At 44.4% G+C, this 20,705-nt stretch overlaps 1 protein-coding gene across 1 annotated transcript; it reads right to left on the reverse strand.

The window, feature by feature from the left end:
• Positions 1-363: 363 nt before the first annotated feature.
• On the reverse strand, positions 364-18,366 carry HADH (hydroxyacyl-CoA dehydrogenase). Its single transcript, XM_032969235.2, has 8 exons — positions 18,071-18,366; positions 16,249-16,377; positions 13,836-13,993; positions 13,189-13,315; positions 7,777-7,866; positions 6,041-6,113; positions 5,209-5,325; positions 364-3,612 (listed from the first exon to the last, which is right to left on the reverse strand). The coding sequence occupies exons 1-8, from the start codon at positions 18,188-18,190 to the stop codon at positions 3,494-3,496; spliced, it is 933 nt and encodes a 310-aa protein (XP_032825126.1). The 5' UTR covers positions 18,191-18,366; the 3' UTR covers positions 364-3,493.
• Positions 18,367-20,705: the final 2,339 nt, after the last annotated feature.

A 20,705-nucleotide genomic window follows, 5' to 3' on the forward strand; every position in this document is an offset into this window, starting at 1 on the left:
ATACCTGCATTTTGAACAAAAGTGTATGTATTTACAAAGTCCGCACAGCCAAGGTTTTAGCTGAAAATGACAGGAATTGTTATTTTACATTATTAAATAAATGGAAATATTTGTTTAAAGTCACAAGATACTTAGTTTCAATGAAAACTGCCAAATTGTGATGCCTTATTTTTTCTGCGACAGATTAGTGCAATTCAAGCAAAATGTATAATGCATGAAGTTTAACTGACCATGGTATACCTGACATTGCATGTGGACTGCCTTCATACCAAATTGGATTTACAAAGATTTCTTTTAAATAACAAGACCTGAATAAATCAGACTAATCTACTTTCCCTCACATAAATGCAACAGACACAAAACTCAAGAAAATGTATATTTCAAAATTTCCCACTATGTATAACACTAGTATTCTACAGGAAGTATAATTTTCCATATCCCTCTTTATTCAATAACACTCACTCCACAATTATTATTGTTCAGTCCACCAACACCACTGCAAGATTGTCTCCACATAGCAAACTGTTTTCAACCTTCAGGGTCAACAAAGCATTTGCCATTCTTTGCTCTTAGTCCACGGACCCCAGACTTATAAGGACTTTCATGAGTTGACAAAAGTTTGTTGTTTTTAAAAAGGTTTATAGTCACAGATGAGACATGGATTTAATGACCATTTTAAACTGTGGTGTACATTTTATTGTCCATATCAGGATATGCCAGTGGTTTAGTTGAGGCCATCAGTAGTGGATTGGGCGATGGCTGATAATGTTAATGATATTATCATGGGACCTTTTGCCAGTATCAACGTATGAAAAATAAGAATAGATTTTACCCTTTCTGGCAATAAAACAGGTGTTAAGATGTTCACATACCAAATAGATACTTTTTGCAAGGAATAAAGTCTGCATTAACCACACGTACTTGCGGTGAACATGCAAACAAGCATGCTCATAATATATATTCTTTCAACAGTCCATTTTGTTTGTACTATTCGCCTTTTGGCTTTCTCTGGTCTGACACTGGTGAGACTAGGCCATACAGAAGCCTGTCTCTAGGGTAGGGTAATCAGTTTAAAAGACAGTGCACACACACATAATCACAGCATGTTTGTTTGCACGTTCACCACAATGACTGTGGTTAATACAGAATCGATTACGTGCAAAAGGTATCGATTTGGTGTTTGAACGTCTTAACAGATAAAGATATTGTTTACACAAGTTACACACGGCACCATCGGCTCTGGCTCCTTCACAGTAATCTTCAGACGCTCGGCTACACCAATCAGGTGGTGGGTCACACACCAAGTTGCCAAATGTCTCATTCAAGTCTTCACAGCAGTGCAATCTAACCATACAAAAGTGTGCATCATCCAAGTATTGTACCTGCACTTTAACAAATATATATGGGCCTCAGAGGACAGTTTCTTCAAGCTGGGTCCCAGATTTTTGTGTATCTGTTAACATTGATGACTGATGGCACTCAAAACGTATGGCCTTTGTTAGCGCGTGTAAATAGTGGCCAAAGACAGTAACCCATGCATGATGGGAGGCTAATTGGTCATTCTGTAACAACTGCTGGCACAATTTGTGTGCACGTGCAAAATAATACTTGGCATGATAGGCACCGTTTCATTTCAGTCGTAACAGTTTGAGTCCACTACCCTTTCCTCATGTAAAGACTTCATTGTTTGAGTTGTGCAGCGTTACAAAACAACCATGTTTTGGCAGCACAATGTATCTTTTCAAGAAGCATTTTTCATCCTTAGTAACTGCAATCTTCATATCAATGGAAAAAACAATGCAATTCAAATGTGAGATGGCTTTGTGGTAATTTTGTGATGGCAATGTATGCTTTGGCATGTGAATGTAACGTCACATTATTTATAAATGTGAATTATATGGATTGGATGACCAACACACATCTTTACAAGACAGGCTTAGCGCAAAGTCAGGTTTTACTAATTTGGCTCAGAGGCAGCGGTTAGGCACAGCATGTTACACTTTCAGTTTAACATGAAAGCCAGCGAAAATATAAAAATGTATTTATCATTTACGATGATTGTTATTAAGCACGTATTAATCCTGGCCAGGGTGGACTGATACATGAATGTGCTTGCCTGTGTTACACCACACTAAACGCAAATGTGCATCAATGCCCTTGAAAATATTATAGATAGGCATGGCTCATGCAGCAAGTAAGAAAAAGCATCTGTAAATGAAATAAACTCATGCCAGCCCCTCAAAGCTTACAAAAGTATTCCGTTATTCATCCTAACAGAGTTCTTATTCGGGTATACAAATTACACAAGGCACGTGGGTTTATGTGCAAAAGTCAAGGTGGCTTTGTGTCAGCAGCTCGTGGTGGTCTCGGTCACAGGACACCCTCAGAAACAAGTTCCCAGAAACATGTCGGGAAACTTATTCGAGCAGCACGCACCTCGTCACGTGATCGATGACGTGTGCTCTGTCTCTCCTACCGATTGGCCAAACGGAAAGTTTTTCTCAAAGTAGAACCCAGGTCAACTCTGGGAAACACATTTCCTTGATTCTGGCAACGTGGGGGCACCCAGCATTTGCGAGCAAACGTTTTGTCTGGAATCATTTCTGGAATCGTATTTCCTTTTATGCCGGGCTTTACACTTACTCCCGTGCTGCGATTTGTTTATCTATAAACCTGATTATTAATTTCTTCATGTAATTCAAATACAGCAGGGCTCTTTTCTAAAACTTTCCTACGAGAGGTATCTTGACGTGGGTGTGTGTGTTTGATAACTTGACACATCTACATGACTTGTATACAATGTTATATTTAGCCCATGCATTGGTTAACAATAAACAATACACGCTATCTACTATCTCCCTGCATGGCAGGTAAAGGGAAACGGTTGGCAATTGTGGGTGCGCTGATAGACGCCGCCATGTGTAATGTGCAAGCTCTGGGCCGGACGGGCATCCTTTTGCTGAAATCAAGCCACTTTGACCGCAAATTCCCACTGTTGCACGCACATGTTTTGACTGCAACAGTGCTCATTTAATCTTATTTTTTTAGAGCACTCTTTAATTATATTATCATCCGAATTATTGCTGCTGCATCATATTACAAACTTGCCATTGCTTTTGCCATTTTATTTGACCTGCAGCGCAAACACTTCTCATCAGCCAATAAGGAAGAATTAACTCAGAAAATGTGAGGAAGTGGAGTTGGTTTTCTGGAGACACAGGACACAAAAATACATTTGTGCGTTACTGACAAAGGTCACTTAAATTGCAAATTTCACAACGCAACTGATTAATTGGTCCTGTTTATAAATCGCATGTGAGGTTTGGATAAACGTGCACGCTTTTCTTCATTGAAATACTATCAGAACTACATTTATGCTACCTGCCATGGACATCGCCTGGGTGGGTGAGGAGCGACAACAGTGGCGTGTGCGTACGTGCGCTTATGCATCGGAAAGTTGAGCGCCATCTGCTGCGTTTGCTCACTGCGAGGCTTATGCATACTTGTAGAAGCCCTCCCCACTCTTGCGTCCAAACTTGCCCTCTTCCACCAGCTTGTTGAGCATTTTGCTGGGAGCAAAAAGTGGATTCTCAGGCTCGAGCTGGTGCCAGCCTACAACACAGGCACACAGGATAGCAATTGAGGAGGCAGCTTTAAACCATTTGTGGTCCACTGTCCGGCCTGGCAAAACATTGTGAAAATTCCATTCTGGTGGTCAAATGTGGTGCGTGCCGCAGACACTGCTTATTCAGCTGTTCTAGCCGGTCCACTGTTTGGACTTTTCCAACATTAACACTGAAGGGTGCATCTGCAGGAGCTAGGCAGGAGGGGTGGCGTGTGTCTAGGGGTATACGTGGAGTCGGTATTCAAATGCACTTGCGTTTGAAAGTCGCTGTTGAACATAGCAGCTGCTACAAGTTTGCATTGACGAAGAACTGCTGCAGATGTTAGGAAATTAATATAATGACCGGGATATTGATTTTGATTAAACCTGAGCAATCTGACTGTGTGCGAGCATGAAGAAAAGCACCACATCCAATTAGAGGGCTTTAAAACTACAGATGACGTTGATAAATGTTCTCTGTTCATCAATAAAGACCTTATTCTTCATGTTATCTGGGTAAGAACACATCTTTGCTGCACTAAAATTGGTTGAGGTAAGCCAAAACAGCAGATTTAGATTTTTTGGGCTAAAATAGATAGGAAGGCCAGAATGGCTGGGCTTTGTTCAGTAAAATGGACCGCACATGGTAATTATTCTTACGACATCACCAGCTACGGGCAGTGTGTTTCATCCAGCGCACATGTATAGTTCTTATGGCTCTACAATTATAATCAGCTCCCACAGGGAGGGATGAGACCCAAAGTTTCTGTCTAAAAAAATTAAAAGAGTACACGAATCATTTAAACACAACATAAGTTCCAGCTCGAACTGATGAACCCCAGTAAGGCCAACATTCAACTACGCCACACTGCACATGGTGTGTGGTGCTACAAGTGCTTACATATACAACGTGTTATGTCGCATCTCACACACACACTGGACACTTGTAGCCACTAAAAGGAAACATCAAAATGTCACGTCCCACGTGCTGCACAAATGTAAGGAATATCACTGAAGAATAAAAAATGTGAAAATTTAAAATCCTCATTAAGTCCAGAATGAAGGGCACCAAATTAACCAAACCTTTTTTTGTCATATTTACAAATCTTTCTGAATGGTGTTATCGGTGTCATATGAGATTAATCCATTCAGATTTCTCAGACCAGTGCAATCCTTCGTGTTGGACGACAGCCAAAGCAAGTGGACATTACAGAGTTACTACTGAGACCACAAACTAGAGAGAGTGTCTCGGCAGCTTTGCTACTGAAGCGTAATATTTGCCACATGACATTTAAACTCGTGTATAATTGTCAAAAGCTAGAATTTAGCCAAATTACATGCAGGGCCAAATTGAAAGTGATGGTTTACTATTGGGCAGTCATTGGTGACCGGGCTGAGATCATCAACTCGCTACACTTAAGGGCAAGGTTTAATCACGGGCGGCTGCCTGCATTCAATCCCAGGATCTCAACAGTTGTGAGATCAGAACTCTAACCTCTAAGCCACCCAGCCACCTCAGAAGACCAACTCAGTCTTAAATGTGCTGTTTCTGTACCTCTGCTGCCCACATTGCCAGTCCTACGGTTATGCCAATGTAGTTTTACCATCAATGATGAACTTTCCAGTGTCCAGTCCCACATAGTCCAGAAGCTCAAAAGGGCCCATGGGGTATCCAGCACCCAACTTCATGGCCAAGTCAATGTCTTCCTTGGAGCCGTGGCCTGGGCAGGGGTGAGGTTGATAGAAAAAAAAACACACATCACTTGTCAGGTGAGTGGGAGGTTGAGTGATGAGGTTTAGTAAAGCAGTCATGCCCAGTGGTGGCTGGGTGAGATGTTGGGTGAGTGGTATATAATTACTGGTAGGGAGAAAGGGTGAGTGGATCTGGTTTCAGTCGGGAACATTAAACAGACTGCTCACCTATGTACAATACATGGCCATCCTTTTCCTACTAATGACTGTTTATCTCACTCTTATTTCTCCAATACCTCTCTCCTGCTCTTGACACCATAGACGACTCTATCCCCTTTAAGCGCATCCATGACTCTGACGACGTCTCTCTCTGCCACACATCTCTCCTGGTTCTGCTCCGACCTCTCAAAACTCCTCCTGTGTTTCCATGAAAGGCCTAACTCTGACAAAAACCCTTGTGTCGTCCAGGCTCAGGCCTTCCTTTTCCGCTTTCTCCATGACTGTATCTTTCACTTAAAAAAAAATTAATGGTCTCCTTTCCCCAAGATACCCATAATAAGTTGTGCAAGTGTTATAAAACATTGGGTGTTTAACCAACGTACAGCAAAACGATCGCAAGAAAAATAATGCCACCACCAATGTTGTTAAGATGACTAATAAACAGCATCTTTTAGTCCAGCATGGGTCACAGATTTATTTGGATGCTCATGCTCGGTTCTTGGGCCCTTGCCAAGAGGCACTGACCCCTCTCGTGCAGACGGACGGCTTCCATCATGTACGGCACCAAGAGGCGATTCACGATGAACCCCGGCGTGTCCTGCATGCGCAGTCACCGCAGACGACGTGTCAACTCGCTCACCGCCACCACTGCTGCCGCCAGTCAACAGTCAAGAGTGATTCAGCTGCTCAACCGATCATTAAGGCATTGGTGCTCATCTCCTGTTTGCAGCCCTGACTCGTGGTGGAAAATCCACATTCCTATGGCAGGGGAAAGTCTACCCAAGGGAAAAACACTTTTGACTTGCCCACAAAGTCGTAATTATGCTACGGACCCCAGAGGGATGATGGGCTGGGTCAACCACCAACCAGGACTTGAACTCGCAACCTTCCAATTGCGAGCTACTTGCTCTACCACTGAGCCACCCGGTCAGTTATTTTTACACGGCAATGCTGCTACCAAATCGCCGTCAATACCACCGTCATGTCGCGAATGTAAATCACCTGTAATGAGCCCAACCTTGTCAGATCTTGAAAGCTAAGTACATTGCACTTGGATAGTGCTTGGATGGATGACCATCATGCACAAATAGGTTGTCAAAGGGCTATGGGGCTGAGTAGTAGGCAAGGCAGCAAAACACATTTTTGTACTATACTTCCATGCTTCCACATCCATGCTCCCCACCATCACCAACCAGCACTGACCAGCGTGCTGGAAGTATGGTCATATAACCACCATGACTCGTAGAGAAGGGAGGCCTTCGTCCAGCAGTGGATTGATAAAAGGGCTGCACATGCACAATTGCTTATGTTCAAAAACATAACCACAAACAACCCCTTGATCAATATAGTGCAGAGGCCTTCACCTCGTAGCAAACTGAAAACTTGGAGTGATGTGTGGTGCACAAATTTCATCTCGCAACCTGGAGCATGGTTGGTGGGTCTCACAGATAGGAGCCGCCACATGTATGAGATGCTTGCGTTCAGGGAAAGAGATGTGCATGGGGTCGTCATATGATTTGAAAGGGGTTGGGTGTCAGGGAAAACATGATAACCAATATATTTTCCCGAGAACAAACAATGCTTTTTTATTTTACCAGGTAAGGCCCACTGAGCTATGTAGCTCTTTTTCAGAAGTGACCTGGACCACAAATGATAGCTCAACCAAGTGGCTTATCACGTGGACATTTCTAGCAGTCAAAGGACTCTTAAACCCATGTTTTTAAATGTGGAGGGAAAAATTAGAGGACCCAGAGAAAAATATAAGCGACCACAGGGGAGAACATGAAAACTCAAAATATACAGGTGTCAGGGTCGGGATTGAACCAATGACTTCCTGCATACCAGGCGAGAAATGTAACATCTCACCACCGCAGCAAGATGTTAAAAGTAGGCTTTTGGGTAGGCAGGTTAAGTGCATGAAAAAAATGTGGTTAACTTTGCAGCCATCTGTAGTGAGACAGTACAAATACAAACTATCACAAGTGGATTGCTAAGCGTTTCAATGAAGCGAACGTTGGTTATTTTTAAATATATACGTGGCTTATCAAGTTTTTCCCAACACATTCCTCAAATTCCATAATCATAAACATTTGCACAATTCATACTCGACGGCACACACATAAATCGGAACACGTGCAGTGGGCACAAGAATTCATTTTATTCGGCGAATGAGTGCGTCGTAATATTCGTCACCTTCACCACAGAATATAACTGAGAGTGGCTGATGATGACTATGATTAATTTAGACAGAGGCTACTCACCTTGCAAGACACCGGTTTTTTCCCCAATGCAATTGTGAAGTCGGTCAGCGCTTCAAACGTTGCCTTGCTTGTCATGGGTGTCTCAACGACCTGAACACAGAAGGTTTAAACACTTCACATGTTATTCCACACCATCACCACCTCTGAGCAAATCACTCGGAACGCTCCTTATCTCGTCGAGCCTCGAAAGTGAAGCAGGGTTGTACCTGGATAGTGCTTGCATGGGTGACCAACGACCATGCATAAAGCTGGTGCATTGTGGTAGCAGACGGCAGTGCCGCAAAATACATTGTTGTACCGAAAATGTCTACACTCCCCCCTGTCTATGTTTCCCACCTTCATGGACCCATATTGTCCAGCGTGGTGAAAGCAGTCAAAACCTAACAGCTCGATTGCAGCAGTTGACCAACAAAAGGGCTGTAAATGTACACGTCAATTATAAAACAAAAAAAGCATTACCAGTGTAATTTTTTTTGGTGAGAATATTATTGTGTTATTTTATTTTATCAATTTATTATTTTATTCTCATTCTACGTGACTTTACCGAAAGAACCAAATAAGATAACAGTGTAATGTTAAGTAGATTCAACCGTACTGTAATGCACAATCATACATGAGATTTTATATGATGCTGCTCGAAAATCATTAAATAAATTATTACCTACACAGTACAATGCTGGTATAATCCCACAAAAGTATGTGCTCTCGCTCAATAGTTATTCTTAAAAAAAAACAACGTTGAGTGTCAAATCATATATTTTAAGCTTACGTGGTGAAGGAAAAATAATGTTTCTCATGTGATATTTATACCCACAATAGTTTTTTTGGGTTAGATCACGTAAGTATAAATGTGCCGTTAAAACCCGCCACCACCTGACACAGCCAACTAGTAAGGGTTGTCACGTAAGCAGAACGTGCCAATTCGTCACTAGTACAGAAGCTATCAACAGAAGGTGTGTACAGGATTAACTGCACGTGTGGAAAATGTTATGTTGGGCAAACAGGACGAACTATCAGCACGAAACTAAAAGAACATCAGATAGATATTAAATACTCCCAAATAAAATTGTCAGCAGTAGCAGAACACGCGTGCCAACAAGGACACTCAATTGATTTTGATAATGTTGAAGTTCTGTGCAAAACTAGCTACTACTGGCCAAGACTAATTAGAGAATCTATCGAAATTGAAAGAAATAAAAAATAATTTTACACGTTCAGATGTATTTAAATGCATGCCTATAAAGGGCACCATACTTCAATAGAGATGACCATTGGTACGGCTATTTTAAAACACACAATAGACGGGAAGGACAATATCAAAGGGCTTACATAATGCACATGCATAATGTACTTTACTCAGTAATCCCCCCCACTTTACACAAAAGCGCAGAATTGTGGTCACCACATCTATGCCTCTATATAAGAAACGAAACAGGTGGACTTCTCCACAAATCTGGCTGTCGCCTGATGAAGCTAGTTGTAATTACTGGTGAAACGTCGTACTCAGATTATATATGTTGTGGCTTGGCTTTCCAACACACCAGTGTGCTGTACTAGTGACGAATTTTTGTTTACGTGACAACCCTTACTAGTTGGCTGTGTCGGGTGGTGGTGGGTTTTAACGACACATTTATATATTTAGGCGATCTAAGCCAAAAAAACCTCTATTATGGATGATATTGTTCGCGAAAGCCTACATGTTAAAATGATTTTGATTTAAAGCTTTCGTGACTGCAGTAATTCATATTCTTAGTTTTTTCGGTAAAGTCACGTTGAAGAGAAACAACAAAATAACAAAATATATATAAAACAATAAAAAATTCTCACGACGTTTCGACCATAACTCAAACGGTCATCATCAGGTGTGTCGGTTTGCATAAATTTATTTTTAAAAACGGCGCATTTATTTATTTATAAAAAAAAAACGTTGGCGTCACGCGCAGCGATTGGCAGTTTGCCCAGGACTAGTCCATCTATTTTTTGAAAAGAGGAGGGGGGAGACGAAATTTTTTATAATGTATGCTGTCTGAAAGCCACTGTAAGCGTGAACAATCAATCAAGAACTGAAATGATTTATCAAATCTTTCCAATGATTGCTAAGATAGAATCCATCTTCTCGGTTGAAATTGTCTCTGTGTTTGTATATGTGGATAGCCTCATGAACGAATCTCTCATGGAAGCCAGATGGCTTACAAAGAACCTCCGTCTTGGAAAAGTCAATGGCATGTGAGCCTACTGAATTAGAACAATGATCTGCTACGGCCGAGGTGTTGGTCCTACCGTGTTTAAGGTCTGCTTTATGTTCACGAATGCGGTCCGAGACATGGCGTTTGGTTTCTCCAATGTAACTACTACCACAGAGGCAACTTAGTTTGTAGACACCAGGGTATTGTATGTCCGGAATCACATCTTTTACAGACGGAACCAGATCACGGATTTTATGTAATGTGTTGAAACGGACCTGGATCTTGTGTTTATTCAAGATTTTGGAGATCTTTTTTGTGATCCCAGCAATGTAGGGTAAAGTGATGGTTTTGAAAGGCTCCTCAAGAGGGTTCTTCTTCATGGTTTGAGTGATAGCTTTGCGGATTGTATAGTCGGAGTAACCATTAGCCCTAAGAGCTTGGTGTACGTGCTTGAGTTCACTGCTTATGTGTTCCTGGTCGGATATGCATTGGGCTCTATGATACAGAGTCTTGATGAGAGAATTCTTCTGTGATGGATGGTGGTGGGAATCCGGTTTCAGATAAGCATCCGTATGGGTAGCTTTCCTGTAGACAGAGTGGCTCATTGAACCATCAGGTCTCTTTTTAATTAGGACATCCAAAAAAGGTATCTTGCCATCTATTTCAACTTCCATGGTAAATCTGATGGCTGGGTGTATGGAATTGATGTGGTCGAAGAATTGGTCTAGAGCAGGCCGGCCATGTGGCCAGATGACAAAAGTGTCATCCATGTACCTCTTCCATAAGGTTGGGCGCAGAGTGGCAGTCTGGATGGCGTCAGTCTCAAATTTCTCCATGAAAATGTTAGCTATAACTGGAGAAAGGGGGGAGCCCATTGGGGTGCCCTCAGTTTGTTTGTAGAAAGTTCCATTCCAAGTGAAGTATGTATTGGTTAAACAGTGTCTCACCAGGGGGGGTACCTCAGTGTTTAGTCCTTGATGAACCAAGTCTTCAATGATTGCAATGGTGTCAGGTACAGGAACCTTGGTGAATAAGGAAACTACATCAAAACTGACAAGCAGGTCGTCTGGGGACAGGGAAATACCCTTGATTGTTGATACCAGGTGAGTAGAATTTTGTACCGCAGAGGTGGTCTTTCCAGTGAAAGGACGCAGGATTTCAGACAAAAAACGAGCTAGTTTGTAGGTGGGGGAGCTGATAGTAGAGACTATGGGACGAAGAGGTGTATCAACTTTATGTATTTTTGGTAAGCCGTATAATCTTGGTGGCCTGGCAGCAGAAACAAACTGAGGGCACCCCAATGGGCTCCCCCCTTTCTCCAGTTATAGCTAACATTTTCATGGAGAAATTTGAGACTGACGCCATCCAGACTGCCACTCTGCGCCCAACCTTATGGAAGAGGTACGTGGATGACACTTTTGTCATCTGGCCACATGGCCGGCCTGCTCTAGACCAATTCTTCGACCACATCAATTCCATACACCCAGCCATCAGATTTACCATGGAAGTCGAAATAGATGGCAAGATACCTTTTTTGGATGTCCTAATTAAAAAGAGACCTGATGGTTCAATGAGCCACTCTGTCTACAGGAAAGCTACCCATACGGATGCTTATCTGAAACCGGATTCCCACCACCATCCATCACAGAAGAATTCTCTCATCAAGACTCTGTAACATAGAGCCCAATGCATATCCGACCAGGAACACATAAGCAGTGAACTCAAGCACGTACACCAAGCTCTTAGGGCTAATGGTTACTCCGACTATACAATCCGCAAAGCTATCACTCAAACCATGAAGAAGAACCCTCTTGAGGAGCCTTTCAAAACCATCACTTTACCCTACATTGCTGGGATCACAAAAAAGATCTCCAAAATCTTGAATAAACACAAGATCCAGGTCCGTTTCAACACATTACATAAAATCCGTGATCTGGTTCCATCTGTAAAAGATGTGATTCCGGACATACAATACCCTGGTGTCTACAAACTAAGTTGCCTCTGTGGTAGTAGTTACATTGGAGAAACCAAACGCCATGTCTCGGACCGCATTCGTGAACATAAAGCAGACCTTAAACACGGTAGGACCAACACCTCGGCCGTAGCAGATCATTGTTCTAATTCAGTAGGCTCACATGCCATTGACTTTTCCAAGACGGAGGTTCTTTGTAAGCCATCTGGCTTCCATGAGAGATTCGTTCATGAGGCTATCCACATATACAAACACAGAGACAATTTCAACCGAGAAGATGGATTCTATCTTAGCAATCATTGGAAAGATTTGATAAATCATTTCAGTTTTTGATTGATTGTTCACGCTTACAGTGGCTTTCAGACAGCATATATTATAAAAAATTTCGTCTCCCCCCTCCTCTTTTCAAAAAATAGATGGACTAGTCCTGGGCAAACTGCCAATCGCTGCGCGTGACGCCAACGGTTTTTTAATAAATAAATAAATGCGCCGTTTTTCAAAAATAAATTTATGCAAACCGACACACCTGATGATGACCGTTTGAGTTATGGTCGAAACGTCGTGAGAATTTTTTATTGTTTTATATATATTTTGTTATTTTGTTGTTTCTCTTCAACGTGACTTTACCGAAAAAACTAAGAATATGTTAAAATGATATTTATAACATGTCTGTGCCACCCCAGAATATTTCTATAAAATGCGACATTTACATGTTTAGAGACACAACCGGCCTGGTTCCCCAGTCGTAAAGTGAGCAGCTCGCAACCGGAAGGTTGCGAGTTCAAACCCTAGTTTGAGGGGTTGTGCTCAGCCCATCATCCATTTGGGATCGATAAAATTGGCACCATTTAATGGCTATCCTATGGTTAGATTCACCCTTGCCATTGGAATGCTGAATTTGCACCACCAGCTCAGGAGATGCAGGAAACCACTTGGACTCAAAACACTATCCAGGAATTGGATTTCTCAATCCGACAGCCTTGCCATCAGTGTGCAGTAAAGCAGTGCTTAGCAAGCTGCACCCCACTATGAATCTGGTGACCCGAGTTTGACTTCCGGCCCCCGGCGAGCATCAGTGGCGAGTGGTGAAGCCATAGCCGGGGGTCCTGGGTCCCCACTTGACCAACCTGCACTGACCAGCGTGGTGAAGTATGGTCAAACAACCCCCACCACAGCGCAGGGAGGACTCCATCTAGCAGTGAACTAACATAGTTTGGTAAACGCCTCCTTTGTGGCTGTGACACGTGGACTCACCTCCACCAGCTTCATCACAGGCACAGGGTTGAAAAAGTGCAGCCCCCCAAAGCGGTCCTGACGCGAGGTGGAGTTTGCGATGTCGGTGATGGGCAGCGACGATGTGTTGCTCGCGAAAATAGTTTCCCTAGGCGGTGCGGGAAAAAAAACAATGAGTAAAAAACTCAAGAATGTATTATTTTTTTTTATTAGTACCTGTGCCACTCTTACAGCGCAGGGCGATTGTGAAGATGCTACGTTTCACATAGTTTTCAGAAGTTTCATAGTCGGGGGTGATGTTGATATGCTTAATCCTAATAGAGTAATTGTGCAGGCCATTTTTCAAATGTGGCAAATGTGGACCATGACACTGGCACACATTAGTCTCGTCTTTTTTGAATGGCATTGTGGGATCTTTACCGTCCACCGTGAAGTAGACGGAGCGTGATATTTTACGGTCAATACACCTGCTGAGTGAACCAGGACGGCCGCCAGAATCAAACCGTGACAAACGCGCTACAGCTAGGCCATGTCAGTGCCCTATGTTGTAATATGTTAATGACACGATGTAACTAAAGCGGCACACCCACAGCACCGCCGAAGCCACCTGCGTCGCTGCATCCTTCACGTCAGGGCTCGCCCGTGCCCAGGTTACTGCCTGCGCTTACTCTGGAGCGAACTTGTCGAGCTGAGAGAAGAGCGACTGCTTGACGGGGAGGTTCTCCACGATGGCCTCCAGCACCAGGTCGCAGCTGTGCACCACCGCGGCGGCGTCGGTGCTCGTGCTGATGTTGCTCATGGTGTCAGCCATGAACTTGGCTCCCGCCTACAAAGACAAAGACCCGACGTATAGCCTTCATAAACTTTTTAGGGCAAGTGCTGTGAGTGGACACATATGAAAGCGGCACGGCACACGAGGGGGTGGGTGGCCTTAGTCTCCCCAGTGGCGATGTTTACGCACCGCACCAGGTACTCATTTGAGGCTGAGTCAACCTAGGGGATGCCCAGTACCGGTTCATATCATCGTCACTGGTGTTGGTCCTGAGTGGGAATCGAACTTGGGTCGCCGGGTTTGTAATGCACCACGTTAACCGCTAAACTACCGCTCCCCACATGCATGACGACATATGATCGACGGTCGGTGATGCAGCAGCTATATAATTAATTAACCCTTGCACTCTGATTAAAATATATATTACAGCACTTTGTCAATCTACTGCTGGACAAAGGCCTCCCCAAACCTTTCAGTCACGGGGGATGCTTAACCATACTTCACCGTGTTGGTCAGTCCGGGTTAGTAAAGGTGGTGGAGGGGCCCAACACCGGTTCTGATATTACTTGCCACTGATGTTAGCCGTGGCCAGGAATCAAACTCAGGTTGCAGTATACCAGGCTTAGTGAGCTAAGGGGCCGTCCATAAATGAGGTCACGCGATTTTGGACGATTTTTGACCCCCCCCCCTTCATCACACGGCATCACAAATAGTCAGGACCCCCCCCCAAAAAAAACATGCTTCAAATCGCTTTAAACTATTGTCATTGTAGTGCGTATTTAATGTGGTGCTGCACTCTGATGTTGTAGAAAACATGTATTAACAAGTCTATTTCATTAAGTAGAACGTGCTGTCTATATTTATTTAAAGTTGCGCATTTTGATGTGACGTCACATTTCTCAACCCCCCGCCCCTCGTCACACATCACAAATGCGTGACGTCATTTATGGAGGGCCCCTAACCACTTTGCTTGCCACCGTGCCAGCTGTCACACACCTGTTTGCCGTACTGCTTATCTGCAGGCACAATTTGAACATTTCAGAAAAGCAAACCATTGTGCTCAAAATGTAGTACCTTACATGCACTCTCTTGGGATTGCACTGTATCATGGATTCGTATTCACACCGTTTAGTCCTTCTATCCAATGGTAAAGGAGCTTTATTAAAATGCACCCGGAAATGCTATATAGCAGCCAACAATTACTCTCCAAGTAATTCATTTCCATTCTCTCTGATGTTGGGCCTATTGCCTGGTTGAGTGTTGGGTACATCTCTGCTCGAACGAGAAAGCGCATATTTGTATAAGCGCAAGTTGAATGCTATGTTACTAATTTCCCCTTTCATTTCCCTAGCCTCTCTGTTTGCAGTGTGTTTATGCATTTCTGTTTGTGTAACCTAACTTAATAATTAGTGGATTGTCCTTTTTTCCCTATGTCTATATGTCATGTTTATTAAATGTATAGTTTTTTTAAACACTGTTTGCTCAAAATATTTGATCAAACAAGTCCTGCTCTGGAAAAAGCAAGAGTTTCCATTTTACAAACATTTTACATTTCTCCTGCTCCCACTATAAACACCAGGCAGCTTGGTCTAATTGGCACAATGCCATGTGGGGCAGCTGAACCACATTCCTGTCTGAGTTTATAACCCCAAGGGGGCAGTTGCCACATCTAGGACTGTACACTTACTAACTTTACTCTGGAAAGAGACAGTGTGCTTATTTGCCAGCTATTTTTGTGCTCTATTCCATATCTAGGTCATGGAATTATTCCCGGTTTGTCATAAACTTTTTTTTTTGCTCAAGGTAAATAATTATAACGGAGGATGCACAATGCTATCAAAATCAGGTTATTAATTTACACTGCGATTTTCCATAGCAATGCTAGTTTCACAGAAATCAAATGTCCTAGTAGCCAAACTGCCATGTAGTCCATCCGGGGGTTATAATTCCATTTGAAGGAAATTATAGGGGAATGTATTACTAGGAAATCACCAAGAATACATCCGATATTGTTGCATATCAGAAGCTTAACTGAATTGAGCCTGGATAATGGTTGAAATTAACAGTCACTTTTTATGAAAAGTGGGCTTGGGTAGGACACGTCATGTCAAGAATGGCAGTAAATGAAGAATACACGCCCAAGAAGAGTTGAAGCGATAAAATAATGTACTGCGCAGATGCTAGATGAATTGCTGCTTTGTATGAGATGGAAATGGCTTTGGAAGGCTTTGATTCATCAGTGAATGAATCCTGGCTGATGATGATGAATCTCCCTGCCCCCTCTATGACATCCAACGCGAGTGAATTACCTCCGTGTTGTCACCAAACGTCTTCTTCACCACCCGCTTCAGGCTGGACTCAATGCCCTTGATGGCCTTCTGCAGAATGTCATCAGTCTGGTCCACTATCACCACCTTGTGGCCCGTAGTTGCGGCGACCTGCAGGGTACATGTTGGTCAAGTATGCAACAGTTATTGAGATTTAAAAACAATAGCGTGACACCCACATGCGATGGCCCAGAGAACGCTTAGTATATTTAACCAGGTGATAACTCAAGAGACCTTGGCAGCCTCATTTCGAATAGCGACTTGGGAGACCACAATAACAATGTATGTCCATGTACAGCGCGTTTATTACTCTACTGCTAGATGAGGACCATGTTGTGCTGGCAGCGAGGTTTATTTGACCATACCTCACCTTGCCGGTCATTGCATGTTGCAGAATGTAGAGATGTGTTTTGCAGATATCTAGGCATGCCAAGCACACTACTATGTTTTTTGTACAGATTGTTCTAGTTGGGATTGGTATATGCATATCTGCACTACAAAACACCACGGGCTGGCATGCATGCAGGCAGATAGCCATCCGAGCATTACACTCAATACAAAATTCTTGCCATTCTCAATCCACCAATGGATAAAGGCCTCCCTATGCCTCGTTTGTCTATCTCAAATCGTACTTCAGCAAGCTGGTCAGTGCTGCTTGGTGAAGGGTGTGTGGGCATGCTGGCAAGGCTGGTTTAGATGTCACTTGTCACTGAAGTCAGCCACGGCCCGAAATAGAAGTCTGGTCGCCTGGGTTCACAGCGCCGGGCACTCAACCAAACGCCTTGCCAATAACATTGAAAATACGAATGTTAAAACCTGTCTAACTTGGTGGGTTTTTGATACTTTCATGCCAGCCACAATGCTGTACCAAGGTCAATTATATATGGCAACGCTGTTTCAAAATGTATTGCAACAGGGTTAACGTGCGCCACAATTCCACAAGTGACAGCATTGGGTCTGGCTCGCGGTTTTGGCAAATATCTTCCAGCAGGACATGGACTGCCATTCAAAGTCAAAAGCAAGACAAGGAACAATCACATCACGACATTAACAATCTCCTTACACTTCGTTTACGGAACGCGCTCGAGTGTGGGACGAGGTTCAGGGAATTCCAAAACTCCCAGTCCCCTTGCACCTCGCCCATAGTCGCGTTTTAGATTTGTTTTTGTGCAATGTCCAGCAACTTCATGTTTTGTTTGTTATTGGGCCGGGCAAGGTTACAAGGTGGACAGGCAAGAGGGTGGTGGAATTGTCAACAGATTCTAGGTGCCCCGAAATATAACTGCTATGGGTCTCTTGCACATACTTTGGGGTTCTTTTCAGCTGTCAAGATATATATTAAGAGACGGGCAAATCGTAAAGAAATTGCAGTGTTACCACACCAGCATGCGTAGTATAGTAGTAATACATTACCGAATGCAATATGCTGTAGTATATACACTATGCAGCACGATACAATCTACGTTACGATGTAGTGTCAGGGCGGTCTTACCTGCATGTGTACACCACCACGGGACACACGCTCTGTGTAATCTATCATATGCAACAAAGTACAGTACGTGGATAATGTATTGCAATAATATAATACAGTCGCCATGGACTGTCGGGGCAATCCCAGCTGTATATATATACGGTAATGTAAACTACATTGCACATGTTGTGTTACAAACTCTATGCAAGCTAATACTATGTACTGTATGCAGTAGAGTACTATGCCGTGTTCACATTACAGTTCACATTACAGTCTACGTAGACTGTAGCTACAGTCTACATAGACTGTAGTGTGTACGTAGGGGCGAGTTACCTGCGCGATGCCGGCCCCCATCTGCCCGCTGCCAACGACGCAGAGGCTCTGGATTTTTATTTTCTTCACGGCGGCGCCCGCAGACATCGCTCGCACGAACTGCCTGCCGATAAATGCCATTGTGTTGTCCTGGGTGACGTGACGATGTAATGATTGTAAATGTGATGTATTTATTGGTGAGTGGCGTGAACAAAAGTAAGGTCAAAGTGAGTGTGTGTGTGGCCTTCCAAGCCCGCCGCTTGTGGTGAAGTGGCGGCCGCTTCAACTTTGCCCGAGATCCAGCCGCCTGCGTCACGACGACGACGAATCAAAGTCTCCGTCATCTTACTACGGGCGTCGTCCCGTAGTAAGATGGCGAATCAAAGTCTCCGTCATCTTACTACGGGCGTCGTCCCGTAGTAAGACGACGAATCAAAGTCTCCGTCATCTTACTACGGGCGGCGTCCCGTAGTAAGATGGCGAATCAAAGTCTCCGTAATCTTACTACGGGACGACGCCCGCGTTGTTATTGTTTGGTTGCACTTAAACAAAACACGTTTTTAACGTTGGTGGTTGCGGTGGTGATAATTGATAATAACAACAAAAACTCAACGCGCTCGTCAACAACTCTGTTTGCCTCAGAAAGAATGACAAAAAAAAACTCAGCACACTCGCTTACAACTATTTGCCTCCGAAAGAAATAGAAACAAAATACTTCACACACTTGTCAACAACCCTGCCTCAGAAATATGAGGCAACAGTTTCTGGATTTACGGATTTTAAATTTTGATTTAAAGCTTTCGTGACTGCAGTAATTCATATTCTTAGTTCTTTCGGTAAAGTCACGTTGAAGGGAAACAATAAAATAATAAAATATATAAAAAACAATAGAAATTCTCAGAGAATTTTTATTGTTTTATATATATTCTGTGAGAATTTGTATTGTTTTATATACATTTTATTATTTCATTGTTTCCCTTCAACGTGACTTTACCGAAAGAACTAAGATTATTACGGATTTTATTCAAAGGAAAATAAAACAATAAACATTTGCAACACGTTATTTGGTTTATGCGCTGTCGCCGATTTTTTAAATGTAGTTTTGTGTGTATGTTTGTATGTTAACGCCAGTGTTGTTGACTTTATTTATTTAGGTGCATTGCCATCTTACTCGGCTTCCCCGAGTAAGATGGCGACAGAAGGAACGCGTCGCTGGTCCGGGCGAGCGAGGGGAAAGTGGAGAGGGAATCGATTCCTAGCGACGATCAAACGCAGTCGGGAATCGATAACCTCACCTCCAAAGCGCACTGCCAACCTCACTCTGCTCATCTCCAGCAACATCGCAACCCGTTCCCTCTCACCTCACTCCCCTCTCTCACCTCACTCCCCTCTCACCTCTCTCACCTCACTCCCCTCTCACCTCACTCCCCTCTCACCTCACTCACCTCTCCCCTCTCTCCCCTCTCACCTCACCCCCTCCACACTCTCCCCTCTCACCTCACTCCCCTCCTCACTCCCCTCTCACCTCACTCACCTCACTCCCCTCACTCCCCTCTCACCACACTCCCCTCCACACTCTCACCTCACTCCCCTCTCACCTCACTTCCCTCTCACCTCACTCCCCTCTCACCTCACCCCTCTCACCTCACTCCCCTCTCACCTCACTCCCCTCTCACCTCACTCCCCTCTCACCTCACTCCCCTCCACACTCTCCCCTCACTCCCCTCTCTCCCCTCTCACCTCACTCCCCTCTCACCTCACTCCCCACTCACCTCACTCCCCTCTCCCCTCACTCCCCTCTCTCCCCTCTCACCTCACTCCCCTCTTACCTCACTCCCCTCTCACCTCACTCTCCTCTCACCTCACTCCCCTCTCACCTCACTCACCTCACTCCCCTCTCACCTCACTCCCCTCCACACTCTCACCTCACTCCCCTCTCACCTCACTCCCCTCCACACTCTCACCTCACTCACCTCTCACCTCACTCCCCTCCACACTCTCACCTCACTCACCTCACTCCCCTCCACACTCTCCCCTCACTCCCCTCTCACCTCACTCCCCTCTCACCTCACTCCCCTCTCACCTCACTCCCCTCTCACCTCTCCCCCCTCTCACCTCCTCACTCCCCTCTCACCTCACTCCCCTCTCACCTCACTCCCCTCTCACCTCACTCCCCTCCACACCCTCCCCTCACTCCCCTCTCACCTCACTCCCCTCTGACCTCACTCCCCTCTCACCTCACTCCCCTCTCACCTCACTCCCCTCTCACCTCACCCCCCTCCACACTCCCACCTCACTCCCCTCACTCCCCTCTCACCTCACTCCCCTCTCACCTCACTCCCCTCTCACCACACTCCCCCTCACTCCCCCTCACTCCCCTCTCACCTCACTCCCCTCACTCCCCTCTCACCTCACTCCCCTCTCACCTCACTCCCCTCTCTCACCTCACTCCCCTCTCACCTCACTCCCCTCTCACCTCACTCCCCTCTCACCTCACTCCCCTCCACACTCTCACCTCACTCCCCTCTCACCTCACTCCCCTCACTCCCCTCTCACCTCACTCCCCTCTCTCACCTCACTCCCCTCTCACCTCACTCACCTCACTCCCCTCTCACCTCACTCCCCTCTCACCTCACTCCCCTCCACACTCCCACCT

This window comes from Petromyzon marinus, chromosome 41 (genome assembly GCF_048934315.1).
Source record: "Petromyzon marinus isolate PM22_M1 ecotype Great Lakes invasive population chromosome 41, UKy_Petmar_22M1.pri1.0, whole genome shotgun sequence".
In the NCBI taxonomy this organism is placed as follows: Eukaryota; Metazoa; Chordata; class Hyperoartia; order Petromyzontiformes; family Petromyzontidae; genus Petromyzon; species Petromyzon marinus.

What these genes read in the sequence shown, in the direction of transcription:
- HADH (XM_032969235.2), bottom strand. Translation starts at nt 18,190, where the DNA reads ATGGCATTTATCGGCAGGCAGTTCGTGCGAGCGATGTCTGCGGGCGCC. An exon ending in CTCGACAAGTTCGCTCCAGA is followed by an intron (nt 13,316 to 13,835) that starts GTAAGCGCAGGC and finishes CGCACCGCCTAG; the next exon opens with GGAAACTATTTTCGCGAGCA. An exon ending in AAAAACCGGTGTCTTGCAAG is followed by an intron (nt 6,114 to 7,776) that starts GTGAGTAGCCTC and finishes CTGCGCATGCAG; the next exon opens with GACACGCCGGGGTTCATCGT.